The sequence below is a fragment of the Grampus griseus genome (genome assembly GCF_964374135.1).
Source record: "Grampus griseus genome assembly, chromosome: 9".
In the NCBI taxonomy this organism is placed as follows: Eukaryota; Metazoa; Chordata; class Mammalia; order Artiodactyla; family Delphinidae; genus Grampus; species Grampus griseus.
In genome coordinates this window covers 28,843,479-28,858,578 of record NC_139003.1, presented here as the reverse complement: position 1 = coordinate 28,858,578, position 15,100 = coordinate 28,843,479, and the positions used below count along the sequence as shown (strand labels likewise).

The window sequence follows — 15,100 nt, the reverse complement described above, 5'->3', positions numbered from 1 at the left end:
GTTTTCAGTACATTTACTAGCTGTTAAGTATCCATACTGAAAACTAACACTATGTTAAACCACAATCATAACTAAGACTGGTAGACTGTACCCATGTTGATGTCCTAGTGTGACACTACACTGTATGTAGCTTTATAAGACGTTACCAATGAGAAACTGAGTAAAGGGTATGTAGGATCTCTCCATATTATCTCTTACAAATGCATGTGAATCCACAATTATCTTAAAATAAAATGTTTTGTTAAAAATTGTTAAAAAAAATCAGAATCTATTTTGGTTATTTCAACTACTAATTGCAGGCAAAATTTTTCATTCTTCCTTTCTAGAAATGTTGTATTTTTCTAAAACAGTACTATATAATCAACTTGAATGTAAATTTACATAAACTATCAAGTAAGTTATTATATCAACAAGTTGAAAAATGGGAAAAGTTCACCACCAAAAGAACTATAGTTAATCTCATGGGTCCCTCTAAGATACTGATTATAGAAACAATCTTAATGTTGAGTTAAACTTGTTAGATGCTAAACAAATGGCAAACACAACCATATCTCCATCTTTGCTGAATTATTCTGAAATAAGAATTAAAAATAACCACACAAATTAAATTTTCACCAATTCAATAGATTGGAATCCAATAAGGTTTTGTGGATACAAAACATAACTTCAGTTGTCCTAACTTCAGTTATGACAACAAAATAAACCATCTTCCCTAAGAATGCCTAAATTAAATAGCTAAAACATACACAATAAAAACTTGCACGTTCGTAACATTAGGAAAAAGCAAAATGAAAATTAAGAAAGACGACTATCCTAGTTAAAGTAGCTCAGTGTTTGTTCATAGCTGACGACCAGTGGCTTGTCAACTAATACAGCTTTAAATGAATCCCACTTTGAAAATACTCCTCCTCCCCATGTAAAAATCCTAATCCTCAATTACCTATATCCATTTTCCATTCAATCAGCATTTATTATGTACAGGACCCAGCACTAGATGCTGGGTGAGTCACTAAGATATTATTGCTCTCAACATTCATTCTCCAGTAAGGGAGGCCGAATACATGAAAAAGAATAAAAGAAATTCTATAACGTAAGGCAGAATAAAATCAGGCCAAATTGAGATATAAGTACTATGCATTATAATGGACAGTTCAGAAAAAGGAGAAACATTCTAACAGGGAAAAGAGGGAGACTAAAATACAATTTCTCCCAAGAAGGGGCACTTATGCAGTTTTGAAAAATGAGAAGGATTAACAGATGAAGGGGAGATGAGAAGGATGCGCGGGGTGAGGAAGCATGAACGAAGGCTGAGGTAGGAAAGGACAGGACAGGGTTTGTGTCTGTAGATCACGTGCACGTGGGCACAGCCAGCGGGAGGGAGGGAGGGCAGGAAGGGTGGGGGAGTACCGGTGGGGAAGGCAGAGGCAGGCTGGGGACTGAGTGCCATCCTAGCAGGGAGTTCAGATTTTACTCTCCACTGAAATACTAAAGGTTCAAGAGTTTTAAGAGAATTGCTCTGGCAGTGGTGACATAGGCAGATATCAAAGATAAGAAATAGACCCAAGAACATCCCTGCCATGTCCAAATAAACCATCCAGACTAGAGATGAAGATGCAGACCAGGGAAACACTGTGGCCACACCCAGCCTCTTCTCTCTGAAAACAGTGGGCCTTTTCCCAAAGTAATTTTTCATTTGTACCAATGGTCCCGTGGCCCCCTTCTCTCCAGGATCATCCATTTCTCTCTGTTTAATCTCTTCCCATTGATTTGTAATTCACTGACTCTTTGCCCGCGGCCTATAGAGAAGTGAAAACCTCTCTATTACTTCAAAAAAGAAAAAAATGTCAACTTACTTCTGCCTCAAGCTACCATCCCCACAGTTGTCTCCCTTACCATCAACCTTACTTAGAAGAATTAGCTACAGCACACTGTTTCCACAGCAACACTGAACAAGTCCTCAGTGCCTTCCATGTTTTTGTGCCCCATCCTTCAACCGAAACCAGCTGCGCTCTCAAAGGACCCCAGGCTGGCCCTTTGCAGTAACAGACGCACACAGCCCAGGAGAAGTCAAGACAATTCTCACTACACTTTGCAACAACTATTCTACGCTCGATCCTGGATACTTCATTTTAAGATGGGTACCAAAAAACTGACAGGAGGAAAATAAACAGTGCATTAAGAAGAATGGTTCAAAGGGAGGATTTTATAACTTGATAAGATGAACACTTATAAAAATATGGCATGGAGGAGAATAACCACAACTTAACTATGTAACAGATCATTAATGTGGAAGAGAGCTCCAGCAGGTAGAAGCAAGATCAGTGGATTGAAAATACTTGGGAGAATAAAAGGCAGAATTCAGTGCAAAACAAGGAAGTACTTTTAAGTAGTCATTGTAAGAAAAGTCACCTGAAAATGTACAGAAATGAAAATATACAGAAACTTGAGGACTACATGCCAGAACTGTCTAAAGCCTGATACCTAGTATATGGTCCATGGATGGGAAATCAGCATCACCTGGGATCTTGTTAGAAATGCAGACTCTCAGGCCCCATCCCAGACACTGAATCAGAATCTGCATTTATCAAGATTCCCTAGAGATTCCTTTGACATCAGAGTTTGAGAAACACTGGTTTAAGGGAGTCTTGAAACTAGATGTGAGAGGGAATGTATTCGGTCTTATATTAATTTACAGAAAGCAAAACTCACCAACTATTCCAGAGATCTCAAGGTTGGTTCATTCGATTTCTGCCTACTAGGTCAAAATACTGTTTCTAGGTTTCAGAGTCTGAGCTTTCATGAGTTATTTTTTAATACTTTAAACAGTGCTCAGCCAAAGCTTATTCAAACACTTCAAATGTTAACTTATTTTATCAACTTAAAGATTTTGTTTAAAACTGAATTAAGGCAGCTCGTAGTGGTACATTTACAACATAGCATCAAATAAATTGCTAAAAGGAAAAATGGTGCAGAAGGAAAATAAGGGTAGGAAAGCAAGATGGATTTCTATGGCTGGTATTTAAAATGCATTATCATGACTCCTAATCACTTGCTAACTGAGGGTTAGATTTGGTTCCAAGTTTTTAAGCAGCCAACTCAAATAGGGTGTGATATCTTCTAGCATGTGCATTTAGAATGCCATGAATAATGTCCGTAGGCATGCATAAAATAGGCCCCATTAAATATATTCAAAATGTTGAATAGAAGATTCGTGCTTTATATTGAATTAATTGTAAGATTTTCTATTGCACATTTTAGAATATTCCAATGAATCACACTTACCAATATAATTTCATTTTCTTTTCTAGACAGCCTAAACAGCAGAGTAACTCAATGTTGATAACTGGTAAAAATTTAAAGACAATCTCATCACAAATAAAATTTAAGAAAGGGAAAAAGAAATAAAACTTACCAAATAGATTTCCTAAACTTGCATCCATTTTTATTTCAAATACTTGAGAAATAACATAGAATGTCAGTAAAAATACTGCCACAGCTACCACCAACTTTGCAGCACCTAGATAAAGGGCAGAAATAATTCAACATGAGCTTATGAGCCCACCGAATTTTTAGTTATGCATTTCCATGAAAAACGTAAGTGTATTTAAAAAACTCTTAAGACTAACAAATATCTACTTCTTATCTACTGGATCTTAATTTTACTTGAGTTACAACAAAAACTGTACCAACAATCTATTTTGATTGATTTTTCTGATCAAACAATTATGAGATTGTCTAGCAACCTAGACACAGGACTGCCTGAGTCATCTGCTTAGTTTTCTCATGGAAAAAAAATGACCTGCTATCAACTTCTGGCTGACTACACAAAAGTATCAAGGCCAATGGAACACCGCCACCAAGTATGTGGGAGGACACATTCTCAATCCTTTTCAATGATAAAGGGCAATACAAGACAGAGAGGATACAAAAACGCTGAACCTTCCAGAGATACTAAGGCAACAGACCAGGATGTCCACTCGGCAATGAGTTCTCAAGTGAAATGTAACAGGCTTACTGTCCTCACCAACCCACACATCTCTTGAAGCACACAAGTGCTCCTGGTATGGTGAACAATGAAATATCTCCCCTCATACTTAACACCAAAGTTTAAGCCACGCCTTCCCCACTCCTGGAGGACTGAATTTGGCACCTGTCACATTTAACACAGTTACATGGTAAGCTTTGTGAACAGACTCTTAGTCTTCCGTACCTTTATATGTTTAATTATTTCTGAGTGCCTTACAAAGAATTAGCACTGCTACTAATTAATTAACTGCTTAATGTGAATCATCACTTGTCTTTCTTCTCCACAGCTAAGCAAATCTAGGAAAGAAAAAGTACAAGATACGAAAGGACATGAAAAATGACAGGAAAGAAACATCATCTTCTTACTCTTAGAATTTCAGAGCCATCTCATTAGGCTATTCAGAAACAATATTAATATTTGCCTATATAATCTCCATTCCCCTCTCTTACCAAAAGTTTAATTTAAATTGATCTAAAAGATCAGCAGTCATTTCACTATACTTACTTAAGGAAACAAAAGCCCACAAGTGAGGCAACTGCCCAAGATCACAGATATCTTAGCGGCAGCACAAGGACAGGAATCCAGGGATCCTGACAGAGCCCAGTGCTTTGTAAGGTTCTCCACTACCATCAAATGACCACATTCTTCAGGGAAGCTACCAAAACTCAACTTACCGGATAAGGAAGAGTAAAAAAGAACTGTGTTCATCCTAACTTCATAAACGTAGAGACTGGGACTGTATCCTTACGGGGATGGGAAATGAACGAACTGATGATGCTCAGAAGGGCTGACGATGCTGAGAAGCAGGAGATTCTCAGAGCTACTCATTTTTATTTAGAAACGCTCTATAAATATAGAAATGAGATGGCAAGGAGGAAGCCTAACTACTAAACCAATCAATTCCCACCCCGCCTCCTGTTTTGTTCCTTCTCCCCCTTCCAAAACTGCTTCCTGTTTTCATGAAAAACACTCTGACAAGTACGGGTTTCTGGTAACTGACTATACTGCTGAACTGAATGAATAAGCATTTTCAGAACTCTCATGGAAAACTGATGAATTCATAAAAGTGCTAACAAAAGATCAAGATAAAAAAATATTAATTACATGGGACTGAGTGAACTGATGAGGATGATTATAATTTTTGTGACTTTCTGTTTGAATAAAAAGAAAAGAAAAGAGTGACTACAAGTCATCTACATTTTCAGCACAGGAGCGAGTAAAATTCCATTAGGCTTTGAACTCTTCCCCCACAGGATCTAGTAGAGTGTCTTGTATTGATACACAGTAACACTCTAAACAAGTGTTTGCCAAAGGTTAACAGGTGGCATATTCCTTCTGGATCATTTAAGACCAAGGGCTGGAAGATTATACGTCACATGACAGTCTTAACATCTCATTTTCTAGCAATCATGGGCGTGTGCAAATAATCTTTCCCTGTCCCTTAAAGCAGATGTACCAAACCTTCGTTGTTCAAGACTGAAATATTACAGTGATTAAGATACCAAGTTTATAATACACAAAAGTTCTGGACTAAATTCAATACCAAGCTAAACCTAAGCCTATACTAAACAATATACAACATATTTACATATACATACATGTATATAAAATATACACACACCGTTTAGTGAGTGCCTACTACAGACCTAAGTGCCTTATTAGCACAACTTCATTTGCACAGCCTTTCAAGACACTCTTTTCATTTTACAAATAAGGAAAACAAGGTCAAAAATTTAGATCACTTGCCTAAGGTCACATAACTAGTCAGCGGCAGAATTTAGTTTTAAACCAAGACCTACTGAAGTATAAGAAACCATCAAAGGAAGTAGGAGGAAACAAAAGCTCTAAGAGACAGAGAATTTAGAGGCGGAGAAACTAACTGGTGATAGAACAAGCAGAAGGTCCCTGAGAGGGGCAGGCGGGTGAAGACCAGCAGAGCCTCCATAATGGTAGGGTTCTGGACCTCCTGTTGCAGACGGGCTCCCCCAGAGCTGTCACCATCCACTTCTGGACTGGGAGGGGCTTACCCACAGCACATCACAGTTCCCATTCCACCCATGAGATTCCCTCCTACTTCCAGCCATGGACTGTACTAATCTGAGTGTGTCCCTATTTTTCACAAACCAAAAAGCATAAACTTGAGATATTAATGCCTCACTGTAAGAATAATGGCTATAAGGATATTTCAAAGCAACCAGGATTTTTTTTTTAATTAGAAGAGATTAATTAGTCTACAATCAATAAACTAATAGCTAATTTTCCTATTCCTTCATTAAAGGCAGTTCCCTTGAGACCTATACTAAGAACAGTGTCAAATATAACATCAGCACTCAGTGAATAATTACTCATCAATTAATCTTGGTATTAATTAATCAGAGAAATGGATTAGATGACAAAGTTAATTTCAACTAGAATGAATGTAGAATTACATGAGAAAGAGAAACTTGCTTTATTTCAAATCACCATGCTTAAATAAGTAACGTACTTTTAGAACCATACCATTAGAGACGCCCCCATAAGAAAATTTTTTTTAATGGTGAGATGATAATTAAAAGAATGACTATCTTGATTTTGAGAAATGACAAGCTGTCTCCTATGATGGACACACACTACTTAGTAGAAATTTCTATGTAAAGTGTGCATCTTCTACACAGTGGCTGTGCTAGAGGGGCAGGGTGGAGGGATCACACTTGTTTTCACTATAGTTAGGAAGAGGTCTCAGCCTCTCCTGTTATTTATGGATCTGTCTTTTGATAAAGGTAACTACCTTAATACTATGAACACCAAATGGTATTTTTAAATTTCCTCAGTATGCTGCCTAAGGAACAGATGTCCTTACACATAACCTCACTAATGCAGGCTAAACCTGACCTAGCAAATACAACAGTCATTTACGCAAAAGACATTTTACTGAATTCTTCACGTACACTAGTTTCAATTTATGTACACACATAGGAAAGATTTAAGCTTTTAAAGTTCACAATTCATTTTTCTCAACAAGCTACAACTTAGCAAAACTAAAAATCAGCCTCCCTAAGTTATCAAAATCGTTCTTTATATGAACATTATATATATATGTATTTATATTTTTATATTATTAGGCAAACAAGCTTAATGTATAAGGACGTAAACATTAAAAACCATAACTTAAAATATTTAGCATAAATAATTTCAACAGAAGCGTCCCCCAAAAACTTACGTAGAACCCACTAAACGTCCAATTTATGATTTGCCAACTACCTAAAAAAGTAAAAAGGCTAAATAATGATTTAGTTTGTTATATTCAGTCACACTCAACATAGAAAATGATTATTTACCCTCTCATTCAGTCATTACTAAACAAACAGGTTATACAAAAAGCAAAATTATTTCTACTGAAGTAAGTATCTTACCTGCTACCCTCATGTTTGGTTTTTCAGTCTATGGCACTTTTCATTAAATAAGCTCCTAGAATCAAAAGAAAAGGCAAACAGCATTAGGTCTAGAATGAGCATTCCTCCCTAGATTGAGTTTGATTTGGAGTGTATATATTAAACTGATTAAGTAAATGTCATGACATTTCTAAGTATTCTACCAATATTAACATTTAATGAAAAAGCTCTTAGCACTGGGCCTGTCTCCTTCCACTGGGCCATAAAAGCTCCGGAGAGGAGGGTGTGTCTAAAACTGCTCTATCTCCCGCTCCCTAACTGAAGGACGGAGGGAAAACTTGTCATCAAGCATGGACAGAATGATGCCTTACTGTTCTCAGTGATTATGCATCTGTAACAAACTTTTGATATTTAGTTCCAAACCACCAGTTTTCAGCTGAGGTCCAAAGAGGTTAAGCTGCTTATCTAGTGAGGGAACAAATTACCTGCAGAAATGGGGTGAGGATTTAGGTCTGCTGGCTCCTGCTCTAGGGCTCACTCCTATCACACAATTCAGGTGTCACTATGATAAGCACTTATAGGAAAGGCACCTTATCTTAATACCAGGGGTCCTCTTCCTCTTCATGTTTTCAATTTAAATTTGTGAAAGAACATATTCAGATCTATAGAACTGCAATTTTAAATATTCCAGCAATCATCATTATTGACAGTGTATGTTATACATCAAATGAAGAAACTGTAATCTGATATTATTCTAATAATAACAAAAAATAGATACTGGAAAAAAAAATCTGCGTATATGTTTGTGTGCTCCCCCCTAAGAAATAACTCAAGATAGGTGAAATTTTAAAAAGAAAATGGGAAAGCAAGTATACGAGTTTGATAGGAAATTCATGCTCGAGTTCAGCTAGACAGCTTCCACAGTCTACTCAATGTATTGTACAGGAAAGGTAGTCCAAAGAAAATTTCGATTAATGAATTGCATCAATCAAGAATATATATTTCTTTATTTTAGACTGTATTTTAGTACTGGTGTTTCAATGTTGATGTCTGATCTAGTAATGCACAGAATGATTGAAATAAAAACAATGGCAGACTCCTGAAGGACACTGAAAGGGAGTGAGACATCCAGTTTTCTTATTCACCAATAAGGATTTATCGGGGGTGGAGGTGGTGAGCATCTAAAAGGACCAATGTTCTTACGGGAACTCCCTTTCCTTCTGCTCAATCTACCCTGAAGAAAATATCAACATTTATATTTATACCAGTACTGAACTGAGCATTATTGATTTCCTTTGTTAGTTATCTGAACACCTTCCACATAATAGGAAAAGACACTGTTACTTAGCCACAGGCCAGGAAAACGCTACAAGGAAACAAGAGATACTGAAGTATCCAGGAAACAAGAGATACTGAAGTATCCACAAGTTACCACATAAAAGCAGAAAAAAAAAAAATCTTGGCTTCTCAAATGAAAACCCTAACGAGCTATAAATCCTCTTTTGACTTCCAGCAAGATTGAATATTATGTTCAAAACACACATATATGTCTTTCCTCCCAGCTAACACTCCAAAATAACATCACTCTTATGTGAACATGGCCTGCGATAATTTTTGGGGGGAGAGTGATAAGCAGTTGAGCAGACACCTGATGTTCTATTTCACTGTTTCCATTACCTGCCGAGGAGGTCACACCTGTACAATTACAATCACTGCCTCATGTACCTATCCCTTGTTTGGACTGCCTAACCAGCCTGCTTCTAAACTTAACACTAGTAAGACCACAATATAAGCAACTACAATGGTCTAGCCAAATTCATGTTTTCCATTAAATTTCTCAGAGAATAACATTTAATAAAATCTCTAAATTAAAATCTCATCAAATCTCAGCCACGACACATTTTTAATTAGTTTGCTTAAGAAGCAAATTAATGATTCAAGAGTGTAAATCGGCATAAGGAAAGAGTATTGAATATATTTGAGAGCAAATCAAGGAGTATCTGTTTACAATATGCTAATTCCAAATGATTCCTAACTTGTCTTCTTAGGAGAACATTAAAAACAAAGAAAATCTTTACATAGAATCATCTTGGGGGATGGGGGGGGAAGTAAACCACCTTAATGGAGTCTGCTATATACCTCAAACTGAACCTCCAACAACCAAGGGGAGGTAGAAAAGGTCCAGAGAAAATGAACACAGCAATAAAAGGAGGAAAAAGGTCTCTGCTAAAAATTCAGAGCCCTTTAATTCAGAGGCAACAGGTGAAAATTTTATAATTGTTCTTATATATTAATTAAAAGGCAGAGATATAGAAATTAGAGCCATTTCCAAAATAAGAATATGGGTGGTAGGAGGAGAGTGTTTTTAAGACAGATTAAAAACAAACAAACAAACAGAAACCCTAATAGCACATTTGTGAAATACATTTGTAAAATACATTTTGCCCCCCAAAAGTGTAGTCTAGGTCAAGACAATAAGTTTCAGTGTTTTATAGATCAATGACTGAGCCAGATCAGGTTGTAACATGTAAAGTGCACAATCATCAGAGCCCACTGCGAGCAGGGCCATCATGCTGCCCGGAGCAAGGAAGCACCGTTCTGGATAAACGCTAATTTAGTAAGTAACCTGGATCGAAAGAGAGAACCTGAATTAGGGTCTCAGATCAACATACCAGATTTCTTCGAATTTCTTATAATTTAAACATTTCCTTTAGCCCAGCTGTCTACGTTGGTCTGATTCATGAAGTTTTGTTAAATTCAGGCCTGAATAAACAGGCATTGTCCTACAATCAATCAACTTCAGGACAATAGATAAAAACACAGGTCAAGTGACACTTTCATTCCTTCCTTGAGAAGTGGACTCGAGCTACATCAGGTAAATTATAAGGGCCCATTCTATATCAACAAAATAAGCCATAAAAACAATTGTTCACCAGGACGGGAAAGTCTTGCCATTTAACAAAAACTAGGAAATAATGCAAACAGCAGAGTAAGTCACACACATTCTTATTTTATGTAATCTTCCCATCAGCCCTATGGCATTATAGATGAGGTCAAGGGATTTGTCCAAGGTCACGTGAAGGGAAAGTAAGAAGCTGATACTATAAACAATTCCACTTCCCTTCCACTTCCCAGCAGCTTCCCTGCCAGGAAGCTCTGAGAAGCTTCCTGACAAAATTCCATGTCAATCAATTTGGCTTTTGCAAATTGCTCTGGGAATTGCTAATCCCTGCTGCCAACTAGCCACTCTAGGGCTCTGATGGGTTGTCAAAATGACTAAGCACGTGTGTTAGAACACTCGTCAGTCCCCACTGTGGGTAGGGGGCATGGAGCCCAAAGCCTGTGTCCTGCTCTCATCCCGCTGAGCCGGGAAGGGAGCAGAGATGCCTGCCCGGGCACCCCCACCTCCCCCGGGGCCCTGGCTGAGGCCCCGTCCTGTCCGCAGAGCCCCAGAGGAGGCCCACCCCGTGGACGCGGCCTGAGGGGAACTGGGCGAGGCCTGTGCAGCCGGGCTCCCTCCCGCCTGTGTGTCGGTACTGGGCCTTTTTCCTCATCCCACCTCCTCAGACACCTGGCTTAAGGGCCCTGACTCTTTCCTGCAAATAATGAGGAAACATGGTGTCCCAGCCAAAGGGTTCCCCCTCCCACCTCCTCGGGGTAGGAGGTTAAAGAGGGTTCAATACCAAACGCCCTGCCCCAGAAGAAAAATAGTCCTGTTGAGTTTGGGGTCAGAAGCAAGGGCGGGAGAGGCAGCCCCACAGGGTCGGTGTGCCACGATCAGGTCGGTTCGGTTTGTCTTTGTGTCTTTTTGCTTTGTTTTGTTTTGTTTTAAACCATCATTAGTGAGATTTTTCTTCAGCCACCAGTGTTGGCCTGGAAGCAGAGGGCTGCAGCCCTTAGTGTTTGTAAAAGAAGAAAGAATACACAGCGTGGCCATGGTTGGGTTTTTTTTTTCCCTCCTTTGAGAATTTTCTTTTGTAAAACCAAATTTAAATACTTGTTTAATACTGAAATTAAAATGAAATTAAAATGGATGAAATAGAAGCTGGAACCCTCCTCTTGGACTATGCAGCCTAAGAACCTCATGGGACTATGAATTCACCCAAAATTTTCATTTGCCATCAGGCCGAGCTTTGAAAGAAAAACTGTTCTCTAACCAGGACTGTAACAATAGTGTAAATACTATTTCAGAGTTGAAAGCTGATGGTGCAAATACGTATATAACGTACTGTATTTTTACAATGATCCTCGCATGACTCTACTCCGCCCCCTTTTTGTACTCCATATCTGTCTTCCAGAAACGTCACCTGCCTTGCCTCCTGTGGTCTCTTAATCCAATAACTGTATTACTGCCTTTAAAGGATGCAGTTATTTAAAAAGAAAAAAAAGAACACTCGTCCAAGACAGAAAGGACAAAGGAAAATGAAGTATACAGACACACTCACTGATACATTTAATATTAACAAACGACTACTTAATTAAGCCAGAAGAAAATACTACCAATTATATATACCAAAAAAATATATACCAATTATACTCCAAAAATACACTCCATTCAATCCACTTTTAACACAGTGCTGGCCGAACAGCAATGTAAGGAAACAAAATTTGCAACCCCAAATGTCTCTTTGGTGTGTTAATTATTTTGAGCTGGAAACAGTCAAGGCCCAAAAGACTCTTTGACCTTCCCCCTTAGCTGCCTAAAGAATTTATAGAGGGTCTGTAACAGGAAGGGAACTATCACCACAGATAACTGTAGTATGAACTACATGTGTAGATAGGGAGGAACCTAGCAAAATCTGTTTGTTAGAACTCCTCTAGGTGTCCCATTGCCACTGCAAGACCCAGCAAACATTTACCAAACATCTGCTTTTCCATCTCCACGTGAATTGCCTTCCTCCCCTTTGAAGTCCCAAACCACTACCCCCTACATCCCTCCTCTTTAGTCTTTAGCGGAAGATAGTATTTAAGGACTCAGTTTTCCTGGGTCTCCCCCATGTATACATGTTATTGAACTATTGATTTTCTGCTAATCTGTTTCATGTTAATTTAATTTTTAGACCAGGCAGAGGAACCTAGAAGGGTAGAAGAAAATTTTTCCTCCTGGACAGCAATTTTAAACGAATCAACTGACAATCAACAGACGATTCTAATATTCATATGAACTGGGGCTTTTCAAGAGGACTAAGGGGGGAAAAAAAAGGTAAAAGTACAAGCAAATAGATTCAAAGTACATTTAGGCCCAGTGATGGCTAATTTATGTGTGTCAACTCCACTGGGCCACTGGGCGCCCAGATACCGTACTTTGTCAAACATTCTGGGTGTGTCTGTGAGGGTGTTATTGGATGCGATTAACATCTGAGTAAAGCAATTTGCCTTCCCCAAGTGAGTGAGCATTGCCCAATCCATTGGGAGACCTGACTAGAACAAAAAAGCCTGAGTAGGGCAGCATTTGCTCTTTATGCCTACTGTCTTCAAGCCGGTCCATTGGTCTTCACCTGCCTTCGGACTTGGACTGAAACTTATACCACTGACTTCTCCCAGCTCTCAGGCCTGTGGACGCCTGCCTGCCAACTGCAGACCCTGGGACTTCTCAGCCTCCACAACTGCATGCGCTGATTCCTTCTGATAGTTATCTATCTCAGATAGATAGATTGACAGACAGACAGACAGGCGGTCTCCTATTGGTTCTATTTCTCTGGAGAACCTAGACCACCTCTCAAGATCAAAATGTAAGCGACTAAATTTTCAGTCCCAGATCAGTTAAAGAGGAAAATGATATAATACTGAAATCAAAAGAATACTGCAGCTAAAAGTCACAAGGGTAAGTTCTTCTAATGTTATGCGTACAAACAAAAGTATGGTATTTAAAGAAAACTATTTGCAAAAAATACCTGCATTTATGTAAATAAAACAGAGCAAGTGTTGGCAATTTTCTGTAAAAGGGCCAGACGGTAAATGCTTTAGCTTTTAGACCATATAGTGTCTATTCAAACTATTCTGCTCTGTAGTCGTAACTGAAAAGCAGCCATACACAATATGGAAACAAATGGGCTCAGTTGTGTTATAATAAAACTTCACTTATGCACACTGAAATTTGAATTTCATAAAATTTTCACATTACAAAATATTCTTCTTCTTTTGATTTTTTCTTTCCAACCACCTAAAAATATAAAAGCCAGTCTTGGTTCATGACCCATGTGGACCCATAGGTCACAATTTGCCAACCTGAGGTAAAGGAATAAAAAATGAACTTAAATTTTAAAAACTTTATAAATAGAGGAATAAAAAACTTTCCTGACCATGCTCTAATATTCCAACATTTCTTGCTGGGCTGCTTGTGGGCTATACAATTCCCATAAGGCTTCTATGGGTCCTCTTAGAAGTACTAGTACAGAAGTAGGACAAATCAGACAATGCTGAATTCTGTGTTCTATACGTGTTCACCATACATTTTCATAATCAACTGCTCTTCATGGAAGAAGCATATACTCCGTGAGAAGCAATATAATGGATCCTCTTCAAGAGAAAAGAAGTCCTTCCCTTCCTACAGATGAAGCTGTCCACCTACAGCAAAGATGGGAATAAATCTAGGAATGTTTTCCAAACGATCCCAGGAGACATTAAAAAAAACAGGGAAAATTAATCTTATTATATCCCATTTCATTAACTGTAAAATGATAGTGACGAGATCTTAACTGTTTTCTAAAGTCTTTAAAAGTGATTATTTTTGTGATGGGCTTAAAAAGGGAGAAGGGGGGACGGGTAACTGTGCACCTGATGTTTGATCAATTTTTAAAATTCCAAATATTTAGTTTTAAGAAATCTTTGCTTTAATAGAAAGCTGTCACTATGGTAGGTGCAGACTGCTATCAAGTACCCATCTCCCCCAGATGCCACTATGCACACATCTTCACCAGGAGGGATACATTTCTGAAATAACGAAATGAAGAGGGTGAGAAGACTGCATTCATTTGAAAGAATCTTAACATTCAAACACTCAGTATGATATGTGAGCTGCTATCACCGTGTTATAAATATTGTGAATTTAATAGAATTTGGTGTTTTCTGTTAAGCAACAGAAAAAAAATCCAATTACTACCTTAACAGTATTTTAGTTCTAGTAGGAGACTCTGATATAGAATCCTAGAGAATGGATGTTTTAAAAATCTACCATTTTAACACACATGTGTCAGACACTTAAAAGTGTAAGTATGACCCTATATGGTGAAAGGGAAATTTTTCGACGTCTACATAACAACTAGAAAAGTATCCCAGGTTTTTAAACTAATCTTACATTTTGACTAGAAGAAAATAAAAAAAAAAGCAAAGGAGCTAAAAACAAAGTATTTGGTAAAGAAAGAAGATCTGTATAATTCTATAATGCCAAGAATATATTCACTTTTTCCAAAGATCACGGAGGAAAAGGTAAATGTATCCAATCTCCTGCAAAATGGCCTTCAAAAAGGTGAGACTGCAGAGCAACAGACCAAAAACTTCTAAACAATGGCTCTATAGAACCAATAAATAAATCTTTTAGAAGAAAACGTTAATGTTCTATTGAAAACCTTAAGAAGACAGGGATACGAATGATCTAACCCTGGGTTTATAAGTTTTCTGAACTAATACCATTACTTATTTTCTTAATACAATAGCATCACATTGAAATTACACATTGAAATTACATTAAAAAGAGGATTAA

The 15,100-nt window shown here is 37.9% G+C and overlaps 1 protein-coding gene across 2 annotated transcripts in view; it reads right to left on the bottom strand.

Moving 5' to 3' along the window:
* FAM3C (FAM3 metabolism regulating signaling molecule C) overlaps positions 1 to 15,100 on the bottom strand; it is a 48,059-nt gene that overhangs the window by 27,004 nt on the left and 5,955 nt on the right. Inside the window, exons 2-3 of one of the 2 annotated variants that reach the window (XM_082661987.1) lie at positions 7,420 to 7,474; positions 3,413 to 3,517 (exon numbers count right to left, since the gene is read on the bottom strand). In XM_082661987.1, the coding sequence (XP_082518113.1) occupies positions 3,413 to 3,517; positions 7,420 to 7,432 (118 nt within the window). In that variant the 5' untranslated portion in view covers positions 7,433 to 7,474. Of the gene's footprint in view, positions 1 to 3,412; positions 3,518 to 4,701; positions 4,836 to 7,419; positions 7,475 to 15,100 lie in introns of those variants that run through there. The other variant, XM_082661986.1, reaches the window with a different exon arrangement.